Here is a 15,984-nt window from a genome sequence, read left to right on the forward strand (position 1 = left end):
CATTCCCACCACTCTCTGGGGAAGAAGTTCCTCCTGAATTCCTGATTAGATTATCTCACATTGCTAGTGTCTAGTTTTGCTCTTCCCCTTACAAGTAAAAACATTCTCCATGTGTATCAAAATCTTTCATAATTTACAGCCCTCCATTAGTCCCTCAGCCTTGTATTTTGATGAGAGGAGTGACCCGACCTATTCGTCGTCTGATAGGTTTAACCTCACACACTAAAAATCTGCAGACATAAATGCTTTGTTCACACTTGAGCTCAGCGCAGTGAGGGCAGTGATGGAGTTACAAGGGAGCCTGAGAACAGCAGATTCACTGAGAATGGGTGGGCTGGGCTGATCTGTGTGAATAAGCTGGTTAATCAGACTGTTCATGATCTGGGTCTTGGTGTTCTGGGTAGTGGAGGAGTTCAAGTATCAGTCTTCAATAACACAGTAATTTGCATTTATACAGCACACTTAATGTAATTAAATTTCCCAAGGTGTTTTCACGGACATTGTAAATCCAGGTTTCACAGATGATTCGGTAAAATTGTCGAAGCTCATGATCATGTGACAGAAAATACTCCTCTCTGACTCTGCCTCCACACACTCCCTCCCTATTGATTGCAACACTAATTCATCCCACTATCCTCCTGTTTTTCCCCAATTCTCCTCCCCTGACGGTGCTGACTCTCGGGTTCAGCTTCACTCTCAGCTGTTGCCCTCCTCAATATGTCACCCAGGTTTCTGAAGTTAACAAACTGTTTTCAAAGGGGGACGTCAGAATCAAACCCAGTGACATGTACATTTTGTCTGGAATGGGGTCACTGCCCCCCACTCCCACTTTTATCCCAGTCCCAGGGGTTTGGAAACTGGTTTGGAGATGGTTAATGGCGGCTGAATCTCCCATACTCCCCCACGCCGGGGAAACCGTTCTATCCACCGCGCGGGGGACGGACGACAGGGACTGCGCACGTCCAAGGGAGAGGAGAAGATGCCCATGCTCAGTGACAGTTATTCCCATTAAGGTCAAAAGAACATCCATGACCACGTGACATCCGTTGCCCATTTTTTTCCAGTCGGCCAGCAACTAATGGGAAGAGTTGGAGGACCGGAAGGACTGTGTTCCTCCAACCAATCAGAGTGCGGGCATTGTGTTAATGACGTTTCAGCTTCATGCAGACAAACATCTTGCTGTGCCCACAGGTTCACTGTCTGTGTGGAGTCAGCACGTTCTCCCCTTGTCTGCGTGGGTTTCCTCCGGGTGCTGCGGTTTTCTCCCACAGTCCAAAGATGTGCAAGTTAGGTGGATTGGCCTTGCTAAATTGCCCTTAGTGTCCAAAAGGTTTAGGTGAGATTACTGGGTTACGGGGTGGTCTTAAGTGGGGTGATCTTTCCAAGGGCCGGTGCAAACTCAATGGGACAATTGGCCTCCTTCTGCAGAGTAAGTTTTATGAATCCTTTCAGCCAGACAAATAAATGTGTCAAGGTTAGGGAGCAAAGGATGTCAATGTCTTTAAGCCATGATGTGGAGATGCCGGCGTTGGACTGGGGTGAGCACAGTAAGAAGTCTTACAACACCAGGTTAAAGTCCAACAGGTTTGTTTCAAACACGAGCTTTCGGAGCACGGCTCCTTCTTCACCTGAAGAAGGAGCCGTGCTCCGAAAGCTCGTGTTTGAAACAAACCTGTTGGACTTTAACCTGGTGTTGTAAGACTTCTTACAATGTCTTTAAGAGAGAGAGACCTGGGCCAAGCTTTCCAGAGTCTGTACCCTCCCTGGATTCACTTCCTTTCACTTCAGTTGCTGCAAGTGACCAATTGAAGGTGAGAATGAGAAAAGAAATGGAAAGGGGGAGAAAAGAAAGTGTTTTACTCACAGATGTTGGAGACAGGAGGAGGTTTCAGTTTGTGTGAAGCTCGATCTTCATTCACACCAAGCCCGCGCTCTGATTGGTTGGAGGACCAACGTCCCTCCGGTTCGCTGACCCTTTCCATTGGTCAACATTTCAGTGAAAAGTTAGAGGGCGGGTTCTTTCTGCACATGCGCGTTTCTCCATCTTTTCGACATGCGCAGACCCGGGCCACAGGCCCGTACGGCCGATAGAACGGTTTCCCAGACGCGGCGGATTGTGGGAGTTCCCGGCGCCATTACTCATCCGGAGCCCAGTCTGCAAAAGCCTGGGACTGTGATGGAAGTGGGGGCTGTAACATGTGTTTAGTTTCCTCACCCCCTCCCTGAATCCCCCCATCCATTTCCTCTTTCAAACACCTCACCCAGTATCATCCCCTCTCCCACCATTCACACCTCCCAGGTCCATTGAAACCTGTTTGACCAGGTTCCAATGACTGCGCCCCCCCCCCCCCCCCCCCCCCCCCCCCCCCCCCCATCAGACCCGTTCACTCATCACCCTACGTTTCCTCATGTGGTCAAGCCTGCCGGAGCCCCGCCTCCTCGCCACCCAGCCCCACATGCTCAAAACCCACCTCCTGGAAACCAAGAAACGATACAGAACTGCACCCAGAAGGAAAACACCATAACACATGCAGATAAACTACCCCCCCCCACCCCCACCCCCACATTTAAGAGTCATAAACAAACCCCATTCAAATAGAAAACCCTCAGTAAGAGAACACAATTCACGTTCCCAACAACCAAGCCCAAATCCCAACTCTCATCCCTGTCTCAGTCCTTCAGCCTGAACGAATGCCTCCGCCGCCTCCACCAGCTCAAAATAAAAATCCTTCACGTTATGAGTGACTCTCAGCTTTGCTGGTAGACCACTCCAAATCACACTCTGCTGCCGTACAATGCCCCCTTCACCTGTCCAAAGGCCACCAGCCTCCTCACCTACTACTCCACTGTCAGATCTTGGTATCTGCATCTACCAACACCGTCCCACTTCACATTCGCTATCTCATGGCATTCCTCTTTTTTTTACTGCTCCGGTGGGGAATGCCACCCGAGGCTGCACTTAGCATTATTCCTGCATTGAAGATCTCCTCAGTGCAGGATGAGATCAGGATGCCGTTTTTAAATGGCGTCCTGAGCTCTTGGCCCCCTGACTCAACCCCCGAACCCCCCAATGTCCCAACTCACCTATAAGCGGTCCTCGGGCCTCCCCACCCCACCTCACATGGGCAGTGCACCCCCGGAATTGATCCCCGGTGCGAGCAAATTGCCAGCCTGACACCTTGGCACTACCCATGTGGTACCCTGACAGTACCCCTGCCAGCCTGACAGTGCTACCTCGGCACCCCAGAAGTGCCAGGCTGGCACCAGGGTGGCACTGCCAGTGTGCGAACATGGCATTGCTAGGGTGCCAAGCTCAAAACCTTCTCCTTCACGTGGTAGCTGTGGAAGCCGACTATAATCGCCCGTGGTGGCTCATTCACTCCAGACTTCGGCCTGAGTGACCTATGAGACCTGTCTAATGCGTAGCCGGTGGATCTTCTCCCTCCCTCATCAACTCAGCATAATTCTTTGCAAAGTACTCGATCGGCCTCAGGCTCTCCACTGCTCAGGCAGGCCCACGATTTTCAATTTTTACTTCCTTGACCAGTTCTGCAGTTCCCCTCCCTTAGCTCTGAGCCTTTTGTTGACCTCTGCCACCCTCCACAGCTCCTCACCCATCGAGGTGAACTGGTTGCTATGTTGCAACAGTGTCTCCTCCACGCTCTTTAACTTCACTCCTTGCTCCCACACTTCGATCAATGTCTCCATCTCTGCCACCTTTACCAGGGCAATCGCCTCCTCCACCCACTCTAAAGTGAAGCCAGCATCTTCCTCTGAAGCACCTCCAAATGCTTGGCAAAACAGCCTTTCAAACTGTAGCGATAAGACCCCGTTTGTGTTAAAATAACTGATTGCAGGAATGATGGGAAGGTTTTGGTCAATTTGAAATGAGACCTGTTACCTTTTGACCGGTGACCTATTTATTGTCTGCGATGCACTGATGGAAAAGTGTGAAATGCCGAGCAGAACCTGAGTTGACACCTTTAACCACAATGTCTGAAGAATGGATCTGTGGTTAGAAGAAAGATGGCATTCGACAGTTTGAAGTAGAGTAAATTTGACCTGTCTGGGACACGGGTCAGAAGGAGAATAAGAACCAAGCATCGAAGATTCCGTTTCAGCAACCGAGGATTAACCGGGACAAATGGGTGATGGCTCAGAGAATAGAACAGACCTCCGAGAGGAATGTGGCCAATTCAATTCAAAGGGGTAAAATCTACTTATGTCTGAAGCTCTGACATCACCTCGGTCAGAGTTTCCCCGGTGAGGGGAGCGGCCCCACCCGGCGACCCAGCCCCCGCCATCTTCCTTCCTGCAGGACTCACAGCAGCACTCGCCGGCGGACCTTCGCTCACCGCCTTCTTTCCAGCACCTTACCTCTGGGACTTCGTCAGCCTCCTTATGATGTCCCTCAACAACTCATCTAAAAACTGTCCCAAAACCAGGCATAAAAGTCCAAAAATCCGAGCCACTCGCAGGAGCTACCTAACGTGTGACATCCACCTACATGTTGTCACCGGAAGTCCCCGGAATGAACAATATCAATATGACACCAGCATCAACATATCAACGACATGCCATTCATCTGCTCTGTCTGTGGAGAGAGCTTCTCTCAGTCAGGCAGTCTGCTGGCACTGGGGAGAGGACATTGAAAAATGTTCCAGGAGTGGGATGGAATTCAGCCAATACTCCAGCCTGTTGACACACCAGCGAGTTCAAACTGGGGAGCTGCTGTTGACATGTTCTCCGTGCGGATAGAGAGTCAATCACTCATCCCACTTCCTGACACACCAGCCACTTCATGTTTGACTGTAGGGGCTGGACTCTGCTGAGGGAAAAATTCACTCTATCTGAGCCCCTCAGAATTACACACAACTCAATCGAATCTCCCCTCAGCCTCCTCTGTTCCAATGAGAACAACCCCAGCCTCTCCAATCTTTCCTCACAGTTAAAATTCTCCATCCTGGGTAACATCATCATAAATCTCCTCTGCAGCCTCTCTCGTGTGATCACATCCTTCCTGTAATGTGGTGACCAGGTCTGTCCACAGTGCTCTGGCTGTCGTCTAACTGGTGTTTGAAGCAGTTCCAGCACAATCTCCCTGTTCTTATATTCTCGGCCCTCGGCTACCAAAGGAAACTATCCCACCTGCCTTCCTAAGCACTGAAGACAGAGAGTGAGAGGCACCTGAGAGGGACAGAGAGAGAGAGGCAGCAGAGGGAGAGAGAGGCAGCAGAGGGAGAGAGAGGCAGCAGAGGGAGAGAAAGGCACCAGAGGGAGAGAGAGGCACCAGAGGGAGAGAGGCACCAGAGGGAGAGGGGAGCACCAGAGACTGAGAGAGGCAGGAGAGATATAGAGGAGAGAAGCGAGAGAGAGACCCTTGTCAGTAACAAAAATAAGTAATGAAATTGAGTTCAGACAGAGATCTGCATGAACTGACACCACTTTGTTCACAGACTAACAGAGTAGTCACTGTACTTAAATCAATGTTATTCACTTTTGGAATTGAATGAATTAAGGGTCAGATTAACTATATCACCCCCAGTATCAGATAGGTCTGTTTAATACAGAACAGGGTTAAACCCAGTGTCCAATATTAGAGGTCTCTGTGGCTGTTAGATGCCTGGTTGGAAGCCCACAGCTTCAATGAACTTGTCTACCCAGGGTCTGTTTCTAAACCCTCATCACAACATATTACCTGGTTAGCTATTTATATACGGTCATCATGGTCAGACAGCTAACACAAAGCTCAACCAGAAACTATGGTTCTTCTTTCTACTGATTCCAGCTCCTACAAGGAGTGACGGCATCTCCAGCCCTCAGCTCTGTTGCTGGGCTGTCATTGACATGAGCAATAGAGAGACAGAAGTTGCCTGAGGCTTAATGGGAAGTTGAAACTTGTAGCTCTAAATCAACTGTGTAAGATTTCTAAAAAAGATCAGCAACTTTAAAAGATAAATTCTAAACCCAGTGAACAAATTAAAGAGCCAGAAGGCAAAAACTTCAAGTTTTATGACTTTTACTGTAAAAAACTAGAAACACTATTTTTTTTAGGAATGTATCTCTTAAACTATAAATAGACTTTGCCCATTTACTTTTAAAAAAAATTTAGAGTACCCAATTTATTTTTTCCAATTAAGGGGCAATTTAGCATTGCCAATTCGCCTACCCTGCACATCTTTGGGTTGTGGGGGTGAAACCCACGCAAACACGGGAAGAATGTGCAAACTCCATACGGACAGTGACCCAGAGCCGGGATAGAACCTGGGACCTCGGCTCCGTGAGGCAGCAGCACTAACCACTGCGCCCCCGTGCTGCCACTTTGCTCTTTTACTTTAATGTGGTAATGCCGGCATTGGACTGGGGTGAGCACAGTAATAAGTCTTACAGCACTAGGTTAAAGTCCAACAGGTTTATTTCGAATCACCAGCTTTCGGAGCACAGCTCCTTCCTCAGGTGAATGAAGAGGTGGGTTCCAGAAACATATACATAGATAAAGTCAATGATGCAAGACAATACTTTTGAATGCAAGTCTTTGCAGGTAATTAAGTCTTTACAGGACCAGACAGAGTGACTGGAGAGAGGGATAATCACAGGTTAAAGAGGTGTGAATTGTCTCAAGCCAGGACAGTTGATAGGATTTCGCAAGCCTAGGCCACATGGTGGGGAGGTGACTGTACTATGACATAATTCCAAGGTTCCGGTTGAGGCCGTACTCATGTGTGCGGAACTTGGCGAAGTTTCTGCTCGACGATTCTGCATTGTCGCGCATCCTGAAGGCTGCTTGGAGGGGCTACTCCCTCTTAATAATAATAATAATAATCTTTATTTTTGTCACAAGTAGGCTCACATTAACACCACCATGGAGCAGCATGGTGGTGCAGTGGTTAGCACTGCTTCCTCAGGGCGCCGAGGTCTCAGGTTCGATCCCGGATCTGGGTCACTGTCCATGCAGAGTTTGCACATTCTCCCTGTGTTTGCGTGGGTTTCACCCCCACAACCCAAAGATGTGCAGCCCAGGTGGATTGGCCACGCTAAATTGACCCTTAATTGGAAAAAGTGAATTGGGTACTTTAAATTAAAAAAAAACACGGTTCTGTGAGGGCCACGAAGAATCCAGCACGAGTTTTCAGGATAGAAAGAAATAACATTTATTTACAATAACATACATATACAACAGCAGCAGCAACTTCCCTTGCTGCTCATTCCGCTCTCTCCCTGGTTCCAAACTGGCCAGCTCTATTTATGCAGGGAGTCTGCTAATGATTTCTCTGCCCCCCTCATTGGGGAAGCTCATACTCCCACAGGATTGTGGGATTGTCATTGATCCCCAGCCAATGGTAAGCAGGCAGGTTATAACACACGGCAATGAAGTTACTGTGAAATTCCCCGAGTCGCCACATTCCGGTACCTGTTCGGGTACACAGGAGAATTCAGAATGTTCAATTCACCTAACAGCACGTCTTTCAGGCATTCTAGAACGAGAGGTAATAGTCTGAGGATAAGATGGGCAGCATTGTAGGACAGTGGTTACCACAGTTGCTTCACATCTCCAGGGTCCCAGGTTCGATTCTGGCTTGAGTCACTGGCTGTGTGGAGTCTGCATGTTCTCCCCGTGTCTGTGTTGGTTTTGTACAGGTGCTCCAGGTTCCTCCCACAGTTCAAAGATGTGCAGGTTAGGTAGATTAGCCATGATAAACGGTGGATTGGCCATGATAAATTGCCCTTAGTGTCCAAAAAGGTTTGGTGGGTTACGGGGATGGCGTTGGGGCGTGGGCTGGGGTGAGGTGCTCTTTCCAGGGGCTGGTGCAGACTCGATGGGCAGAATGCCCTCCTTTTGCACTGTAAATTCTATGATTCCACCGGGTGCTTCAGTTTCCTCCCACAAGCCCCGAAAGACGTGCTGTTAGATCATTTGGACATTCTGAATTCTCCCTCTGTGTGTCCGTACAGTCGCCAAAAGGTGGAGCATAGGGGCTTTTCACAGTAACTTCATTGCAGTGTTAATGTAAGCCTACTTGTGACAATAAAGATTATTTTTTTAAAAAGGTAACAAATTCTAAAGAGTTGAGGAGAAACTGCTTCTCCCAAAGGGCTGTGAATCTGTGGAATTCACTATCCCAGAGTGTGATGGAGCTGGGACAGTGAGTAAATTTAAGGAGGAATTAGACAGATTTTTAATCGGGTTGAAGGATTATACTTGATGGGCCAAATGGCCTAACTCTGCTCCTATATCTTATGACCTTCTGAAAGGGGGAGACATTGATTTGCTCCCAGATGTTGCCCAGAGGAGGAAGTTTTAGTCTGAAACTCATTGTCCAACCTCCAAATTGTGACATCACAAAGGAGCTCATCCTCTAAATCAACCAATCGGAATAAATACGCTCCGCGGTGACGTCACTGCCCACGCGCGGACGCGGGAGCCCCGCCCCCACCCATTGTTCCCCTTCCCCCACATATTCTCCAAAGGAGATTTCAAGGCAACCGGCTGACAGTTCGGGCGTCGGTGATCTCCCCCTCCCCTGACCCGGGACTGCGCATGTCGAAGGGAAGAGGAAGCTGCGCATGTGCAGGGAAACTCACTTCTGCTGACCTTCCTGCTGAGGTGTTGACCAATAGGAAGATTGGAGGACCGGAAGGACTCTGTTTCTCCGCCAATCAGAACTCCCCCATTGTCTCAATGCGGAAGCTGGACATGGAGGTTCTTGCCGAGCAAAGCTGTTGTTCCCCGAACCCTGAATGAGCTGCACACAGACTGCAAACTCCTCCTGTCTCCTTCATCTGTGAGTAAAACACTTTCTTTTCTCCCCCTTTCCATTTATTGTCTCATTCTCACCTTCAATTGGTGACTTGCAGCAACTGAAGGGAAAGGAAGTGAATCCAGGGAGGGTGCAGACTCTGGAAAGCTTGGCCCAGGTCTCTCTCTCTCTTAAAGACATTGACATCCTTTGCTCCCTCAGCTTGACACTTTTATTTGTCTGGCTAAAATGATGGTCTCTTTCCTAATATTCACATTTAAAAGACTGGTTTCCCCAGGAGATGACTGACATTAAAGGGAACAGTAAACAGGACAAATCAAACCCAACCAATTACTTCCCTCGGAATATTCTCCACCATCAGCAAAGTGATGGATGGAGTCATTAACAGCGCTATCAAGTGGTACTTACTCAGCAAAACCTGCTCACGGATGCTCAGTTTGGGTCCAACACTCAGCTGCTGACCTCATTACAGCCTTGGTTCAAACATGGACAAGAGCTGAATGCCCGAGGTGAGGTGAGAGTGACAGCCCTTGGCATCAAGGCAGCATTTGACCGAGTATGGCATCAAGGATGCCCAGCTAAACTGGAGTCAATGAGAATCGGGGAAAACTCCCCGCTGGTTGGAGTCAAACCTGGCACAAAGGAAGATGGTTGTGGTGGTTGGAGGTCAATCATCTCAGCTCCAGGAGTTCCTCAGGACAGTTTCCTCGGCCAAACCATCTTCAGCAGCTTCATCAATGATCTCCCTTCCATTATAAGGTGAGAAGTGGTGATGTTTGCAGATGACTGCACAATGTTCAGCACCATTCTCAACTCCTCAGATAATGAAGCAGTCCATGTCCAAATTCAGTAAGACCTGGACAATATCCAGGCTTGGCCTAACAAGTGGCAAGTTACATTGTGCGACACAAGTACCAGGCAATGACCATCTCCAACAAAGGAGGATCTAATCACCGCCCCTTGACATTCAGTGGCATTAGCATCGCTGAATCCTCCACAACCAACATTCTGAGGGTTACCATTGATCAGAAACTGGACTGGACCAACCATATTAATACGGTGACCATCAGGGCAGGTCAAAGACTTCAGCGAGTAACAGACCTCCTGACCCCCAAAGCCTGTCCACCATATACAAGGCATAAGTCAGGCGTGTAATAGAATAATCACCACTTGCCTGGTTGAGTGCAGCTCCAACAACACTCAAGATGCTACTCTACACCATCCAGAACAAAGCAGCCTGCTTGACTGCGCCCCATTCCACAAATATTCAAACCCTCCACCACCGACGAACAGTGGCAGCCGTGTGTATCATCTACAAGATGCACTGCAGTAACTCACCAAGGTTCCACAGACAGCACCTTCCAAACCCATGACCACTACTATATAGAAGGACAAGAGCAGCAGATACCTGGGAACCCCACTACCTGGAGGTTCACCTCCAAGTCACTCACCAGACGGACTTGGAAATATATCGCCGTTCCTTCATTGTTGCTGGGGCGACATCCTGGAACTCCTTCCCTGGGGCAGCATGGTAGCATGGGGCAGCACGGTAGCATGGTGGTTAGCATAAATGCTTCACAGCTCCAGGGTCCCAGGTTCGATTCCCGGCTGGGTCACTGTCTGTGCGGAGTCTGCACGTCCTCCCCGTGTGTGCGTGGGTTTCCTCCGGGTGCTCCGGTTTCCTCCCACAGTCCAAAGATGTGCGGGTTAGGTGGATTGGCCATGCTAAATTGCCCGTAGTGCCCTAAAAAGTAAGGTTAAAGGGGGGGTTGTTGGGTTACGGGTATAGGGTGGATACGTGGGTTTGAGTAGGGTGATCATTGCTCGGCACAACATCGAGGGCCGAAGGGCCTGTTCTGTGCTGTACTGTTCTATGTTCTATGATAGAACAGTGGATGTACCTACAACTCAAGGACTGCAGCGGTTCAAGACGGCAACTCATCACTCCCTTCTGAAGGGCAAGTAGGGATGGGCAATAAATGCTGGCTGAATCAGCGACTCTCACATCCCGTAAATGAATTTTTAAAAATTTTATATCGGACAGAGATGTTATAGTGTTATATGGAATGTAATATATATATTATTGATGGTTCTGTCATAAAATACATGTATTATTAGTTCTAGTTTTGTAATATAGTACTGTACCTACATTATATATTTCTAGTCATACAGTCATTGCAGCACTGACAGAATCCATTTGGCAACTCGAGTCAATGCTGACTCTCTGTACAGCAATCCAGTCAGTCCCATTCCCCCTCGATATCCCTGTTCACCTAAAAGCTTATTTTCTTCATATTTTGTTTTGAATTATTGATCATCTCGACTTCCACCCTTGTGGGCAGTGGGTTTCTGCTCATGACCACTCCATGACTAAATAAAATTCCTCAGAATCTCCCCATCTCTAATTAGTGAATATACTTCGATGGAGAGTCTCTACTCTTGCACAGGTTGTAGTGAGTTTAGATTTGTTGATGAGCATCAATCAGCACCTTCATAAGAATTGGGAGGGGAAGGAAGTGAATCCAGTCTGTATATTACACACATTTTTCATCCAGTAACATAGACATATATCTGTCTGGCAGTCTCTGTGTCCAGGACAGGAAGCAGTGAGCATGGATCTGTCAATCAGCCTGAATCAGCACCTTCAGGAGAATTGGGAGGGTGAATATTAGATACAGCAGAGTGAGAATGGAGGGAGAGTGTGTGGAATGGAGATTTAGAGTATTTGAGGGAAAGAGAGAGAGCAAACAATGTTCGATAGAAACTAGAATTGTCGGTTCTGAATTTCTGTCCTGCATTGACAGTGATGATTTTTGTAAAATCTTTTTGCAGGAAGTTAGAACAAGAGGGGTTGAGGTGGATATCTCAAACTAAATATCACGTCAAGAACTGACTGAGTCACTCAAATCTTGGGAGTCGAATATCATCGGCCTTTGAATCTAGAAGGAGAGCTGTTTGTCTATTCTGTCTGCTTCAAGAGATTTTAAACATCAGTGTGTCTGGAAAAGCACTGAGACACACACACCCGTGTGAGACTGTGACAGAGCACTGACTGTGGAAAGAGCTTTAACCAGTTACACAGCCTGAAAAAATACGACACCATTCACAGCAGGGCAAGATTGTAGCGGTGTTCTGTGTGTGGACGCGGCTTCAACTGACCGTCCAACGTGGTGAGACGCAAGATCACCCGGACCATGGAGAAACCATGGAAATGTGAGGACTGTGGGATGGGATTCACAGCCCCATGCCAGCTGGAAAGTCACCAACGCAGTCACACTGGAGAGAGGCCTTTCACCTGCTCTCAGTGTGAAAAGGGATTCGCTGTCATTGGCAACCTGCGGAGACATGAACGAGTTCACACTGGGGAGAGGCCATTCACCTGCTCTGACTGTGGGAAGGGATTCACTCGATTAACCAACCTGCAGAGCCACCAGAGAGTTCACACCAGGGAGGGGCCATTCATCTGCACTGTGTGTGGGAAGGTATTCACTCAGTTATCCTACCTGCAGAACCACCAGAGAATTCACACCGGGGAGAGGCCATTCATCTGCACTGTGTGTGATAAGCGATTCGCTCAGTTATCCTACCTGCAGAACCACCAGCGAGTTCACACCGGGGAGAGGCCATTCATCTGCACTGTGTGTGATAAGGGATTCACTCGGTTATCCCACCTGAAGAGACACCAGAGCGCTCACACCGGGGAGAGACCATTCATCTGCACTGTTTGTGATAAGGGATTCACTCAGTTATCCAACCTGCAGACACACCAGCGACTTCACACCGGGGCGAAGCCATTCATCTGCCCTGTGTGTGATAAGGGATTTGCTCAATTATCCAGCCTGCTGAACCACAATGCCAATCACACCAATGAGAGACCCTTTAAATGCTCTGACTGCAGGAAGGGTTTCAAAAGTTCACAGTTACTGATGTCCCACCAGCGCATTCACTCTGAGGAGAGACCGTTCAGCTGCTCTCACTGCACAAAGAGCTTTAGAACCTCATCCAACCTGATCAAACACGAGCGAGGTCACACCTCACAATGAAGCAGAATACCCAGAGGCCTTGTTCATTGTGGCCGGGGACTTTAACCAGGCCAACCTCGAGTGTACAGCCAAAATTCCACCACCACATCTCCTGTCCCAACAGGGGCCCCAACATCCTTGACCACTGCTACACAAACAGCAGGGCCGCCTCTCAATCCATCCCCCAACAGCACTTCGGAAAATCGGACCACAAGATGGCACTCCTTCTCCTGGCATACAAGCAGAAACGTAACGGGAGAATCCAGTTAAGAAGGTCGTGCAATGCTGATCCGAGGCAACAGAAGAGCTCCTAAGGACTGCTTGGAGTCAGTGGACTGGTCCATATTCAAGAACTCAGCAGCCAACCTAAACGAGTTTGCCAGCACCATCACAGACTTCATCAGTAAATGTGTAGAATATTGTGTGTCAAAGAAAGTAATATCTATGTTACCCAACCAGAAACCATGGTTTAATCGGGTGATTCACTCCGTACTGAAGGCCAGGTCTGAGGCATTCAAGACAGGCGACCCTGACCTATACAAGAAATCTAGGTACGACCTCCACAAAGCCAACAGGGACGTCAAGAAACAATACCAGACTAAGCTAGAATCACAGACTAATGACATGGACTCTCGTCGGTTGTGGCAAGGCTTCAACAACATAATGAGCTGCGAAGCCGAGAAGAATCTTTGGCAACAGGGCACCCCTCCCCTGACAAATTCAATGCATTCTATGTTCACTTCAACAGGAAACCAACAAATCTTTGTCAACTGCCCCAGCAACCTTGGACACACCCATACCAACCGGAACAGCCTCCAAAGTCAGATCGGCCTTCTTGAAAGTGAACCCTCGGTCAGCGGCAGGTCCTGACGGGATCCCTGGTCGTGCACCCAGATACTGTGTGGACCAACTGGTGGACCTGTTTCCGGACATCCTCAACCTCTCCCTACTCCGTTCCGAGATTCCCACCTGCTTCAAGAAGATCACAATCCATACCGGTGGCAAAGGAGAACCAGGCAACGTGCCTCAATGACTACCATCCGGTGGCCTTGGCATCGATCATTATGATGAGCTTCGAGAGGTTGGCCATGAGACACGTCAACTCCAGACTCCCAGAATGCCTTGATCCACTGCAATTCGCATCCCACCGCAACCGGTCCACCGCAGACACCATGGCCCTACCTGTCCACCGCAGACACCATGGCCCTACCTGTCCACCGGAGACGCCATGGCCCTACCTGCCCACCGCAGACGCCATGGTCCTACCTGTCCACCGCAGACCCCATGGTCCCTACCTGTCCACCGCAGACACCATGGCCCTACCTGTCCACCGCAGACGCCACCGCCATCTCCCTGGCCCTACACTCATTCCTGGAGCATCTCGACAACAAGGACTCCTATGTCAGACTCCTATTCATTAACTACAGCTCTGCCTTCAACTCCATAATCCCAGCCAAGCTCATGTCAAAACCTAGGACTTGGCTCCTCCCCCTGCAACTGGATCATTGACTTCCTGATACATAAACCACAATCAGTAAGGATAAACAACAATGCCTCCTCCTTTGCGATAGTCCTCAATACCGGTGCCCTACAATATTCCCTGTACACACACGACTGTGTGGCAGAATTTGGCTCCCGCTCCATGTTTGCCGATGACACGACTGCAGTGGGTCAGATCTCAAACAACGATGAGTCAGAATACAGGAGGGAGATAGAGAACCTAGTGGCGTGGTGTAATGACAACAATCTCTCCCTCAATGTCAGCAAAACTAAGGAGCTGGTCATTTACTTCAGGAAGCAAAGTATCTTACACACCCCTGTCTGCATCAATGGTGCCGAGGGGAGATGGTTGACAGCTTCAAATTGCTAGCTGTGCAAATCAACAACAATCTGTCCCGGTCCACCAATGTCAACACTATGACCAGGAAAGCACAACAGTGCTTATACTTCCTCAGGAAACTAAGGAAATTCAGCATGTCTACATTGAATCTTACCAATTATTACAGATGCACCATAGAAAGCATCCTATCTGGCTGCAGCACAGCTTGGTATGGCAACTGCTTGGCCCAAGACTTGTAAGAAACTACAGAGTCGTGAAGACAGCCCAGTCCATCTCACAAACCTGTCTCCCATCCATTGACTCTGTCATGGCTGATATGTTCCCAGTGCCCCATTCTATCCCTGCAGCCCTGCAATTTAGTTCCCTCAAATGCCGATCCAATTTCCGTTTGAAATCCTCCATTGTCTTCATTTCCACACAACATCTCTCCCTCACAGGTAGCGAATTCCAGGTTATTATCATTCGCCGCATCAAAATATTTCCCCACCCCCCCGCCCTTCCAACTTGATTTTCAAATTTGCTGATGACACCACCGTGGTGGGTCGGATCTCAAACAATGACGAGACAGAGTACAGGAATGAGATAGAGAATCTGGTGAACTGGTGCGACGACAATAATATCTCCCTCAATGTCAACAAAATGAAGGAGATTGTCATCGACTTCAGGAAGCGTAGTGGAGAACATGCCCCTGTCTACATCAATGGGAACGAAGTAGAAAGGGTCGAGAACTTCAGGTTTTTAGGTGTGCAGATCACCAACAACCTGTCCTGCCCCCCCACCCCCCATGCCGACACTATAGTTAAGAAAGCCCACCAACGACTCTACTTTCCCAGAAGACTGAGGAATTTTGGCATGTCAGCTACGACTCTCACCATCTTTTATAAGTGCACCATAGAAAGCATTCTTTCTGGTTGTATCACAGCTTGGTATGGAGCCTGCTCTGTCCAAGACCGCAGGAAATTACAAAAGGTCATGAATGTAGCCCAATCCATCACGCAAACCAGCCTCTCATGCATTGACTCTGTCTACAATTCCCGCTGCCTCGGAAAGACAACCAGCATAATGAAGGACCCCACGCACCCCAGACATACTCTCTTCCACCTTCTTCCGTCAGGAAAAGGATACAAACATTTGAGGTCACGTACCAACGGATTCAAGAACAGCTTCTTCCCTACTGCCATCAGACTTTTGAATGGACTTACCTCGTATTAAGTTGATCTTTTCTCTACACCCTAGCTAATACTGTAACATTATATTCTGCAGTCTCTCCTTCCTTTCCTATATATGGTATGCACTGTCTGTATAGCATGCAAGAACCAATACTTTTCACTGTATACAATACATGTGACAATAAATAAAATCA

General features: G+C 48.6%; 1 protein-coding gene across 1 annotated transcript; it reads left to right on the forward strand.

The window, feature by feature from the left end:
• The first annotated feature begins 8,629 nt into the window (after window positions 1-8,629).
• Window positions 8,630-14,398, forward strand: LOC119951229 (gastrula zinc finger protein XlCGF7.1-like). Its single transcript, XM_038774279.1, has 2 exons — window positions 8,630-8,783; window positions 11,592-14,398. Exon 2 carries the CDS (start codon window positions 11,954-11,956, stop codon window positions 12,800-12,802), a length of 849 nt encoding a protein of 282 aa, XP_038630207.1. The 5' UTR covers window positions 8,630-8,783; window positions 11,592-11,953; the 3' UTR covers window positions 12,803-14,398.
• Window positions 14,399-15,984: the final 1,586 nt, after the last annotated feature.

Source organism: Scyliorhinus canicula, chromosome 17 (genome assembly GCF_902713615.1).
Source record: "Scyliorhinus canicula chromosome 17, sScyCan1.1, whole genome shotgun sequence".
Taxonomy (NCBI): Eukaryota; Metazoa; Chordata; class Chondrichthyes; order Carcharhiniformes; family Scyliorhinidae; genus Scyliorhinus; species Scyliorhinus canicula.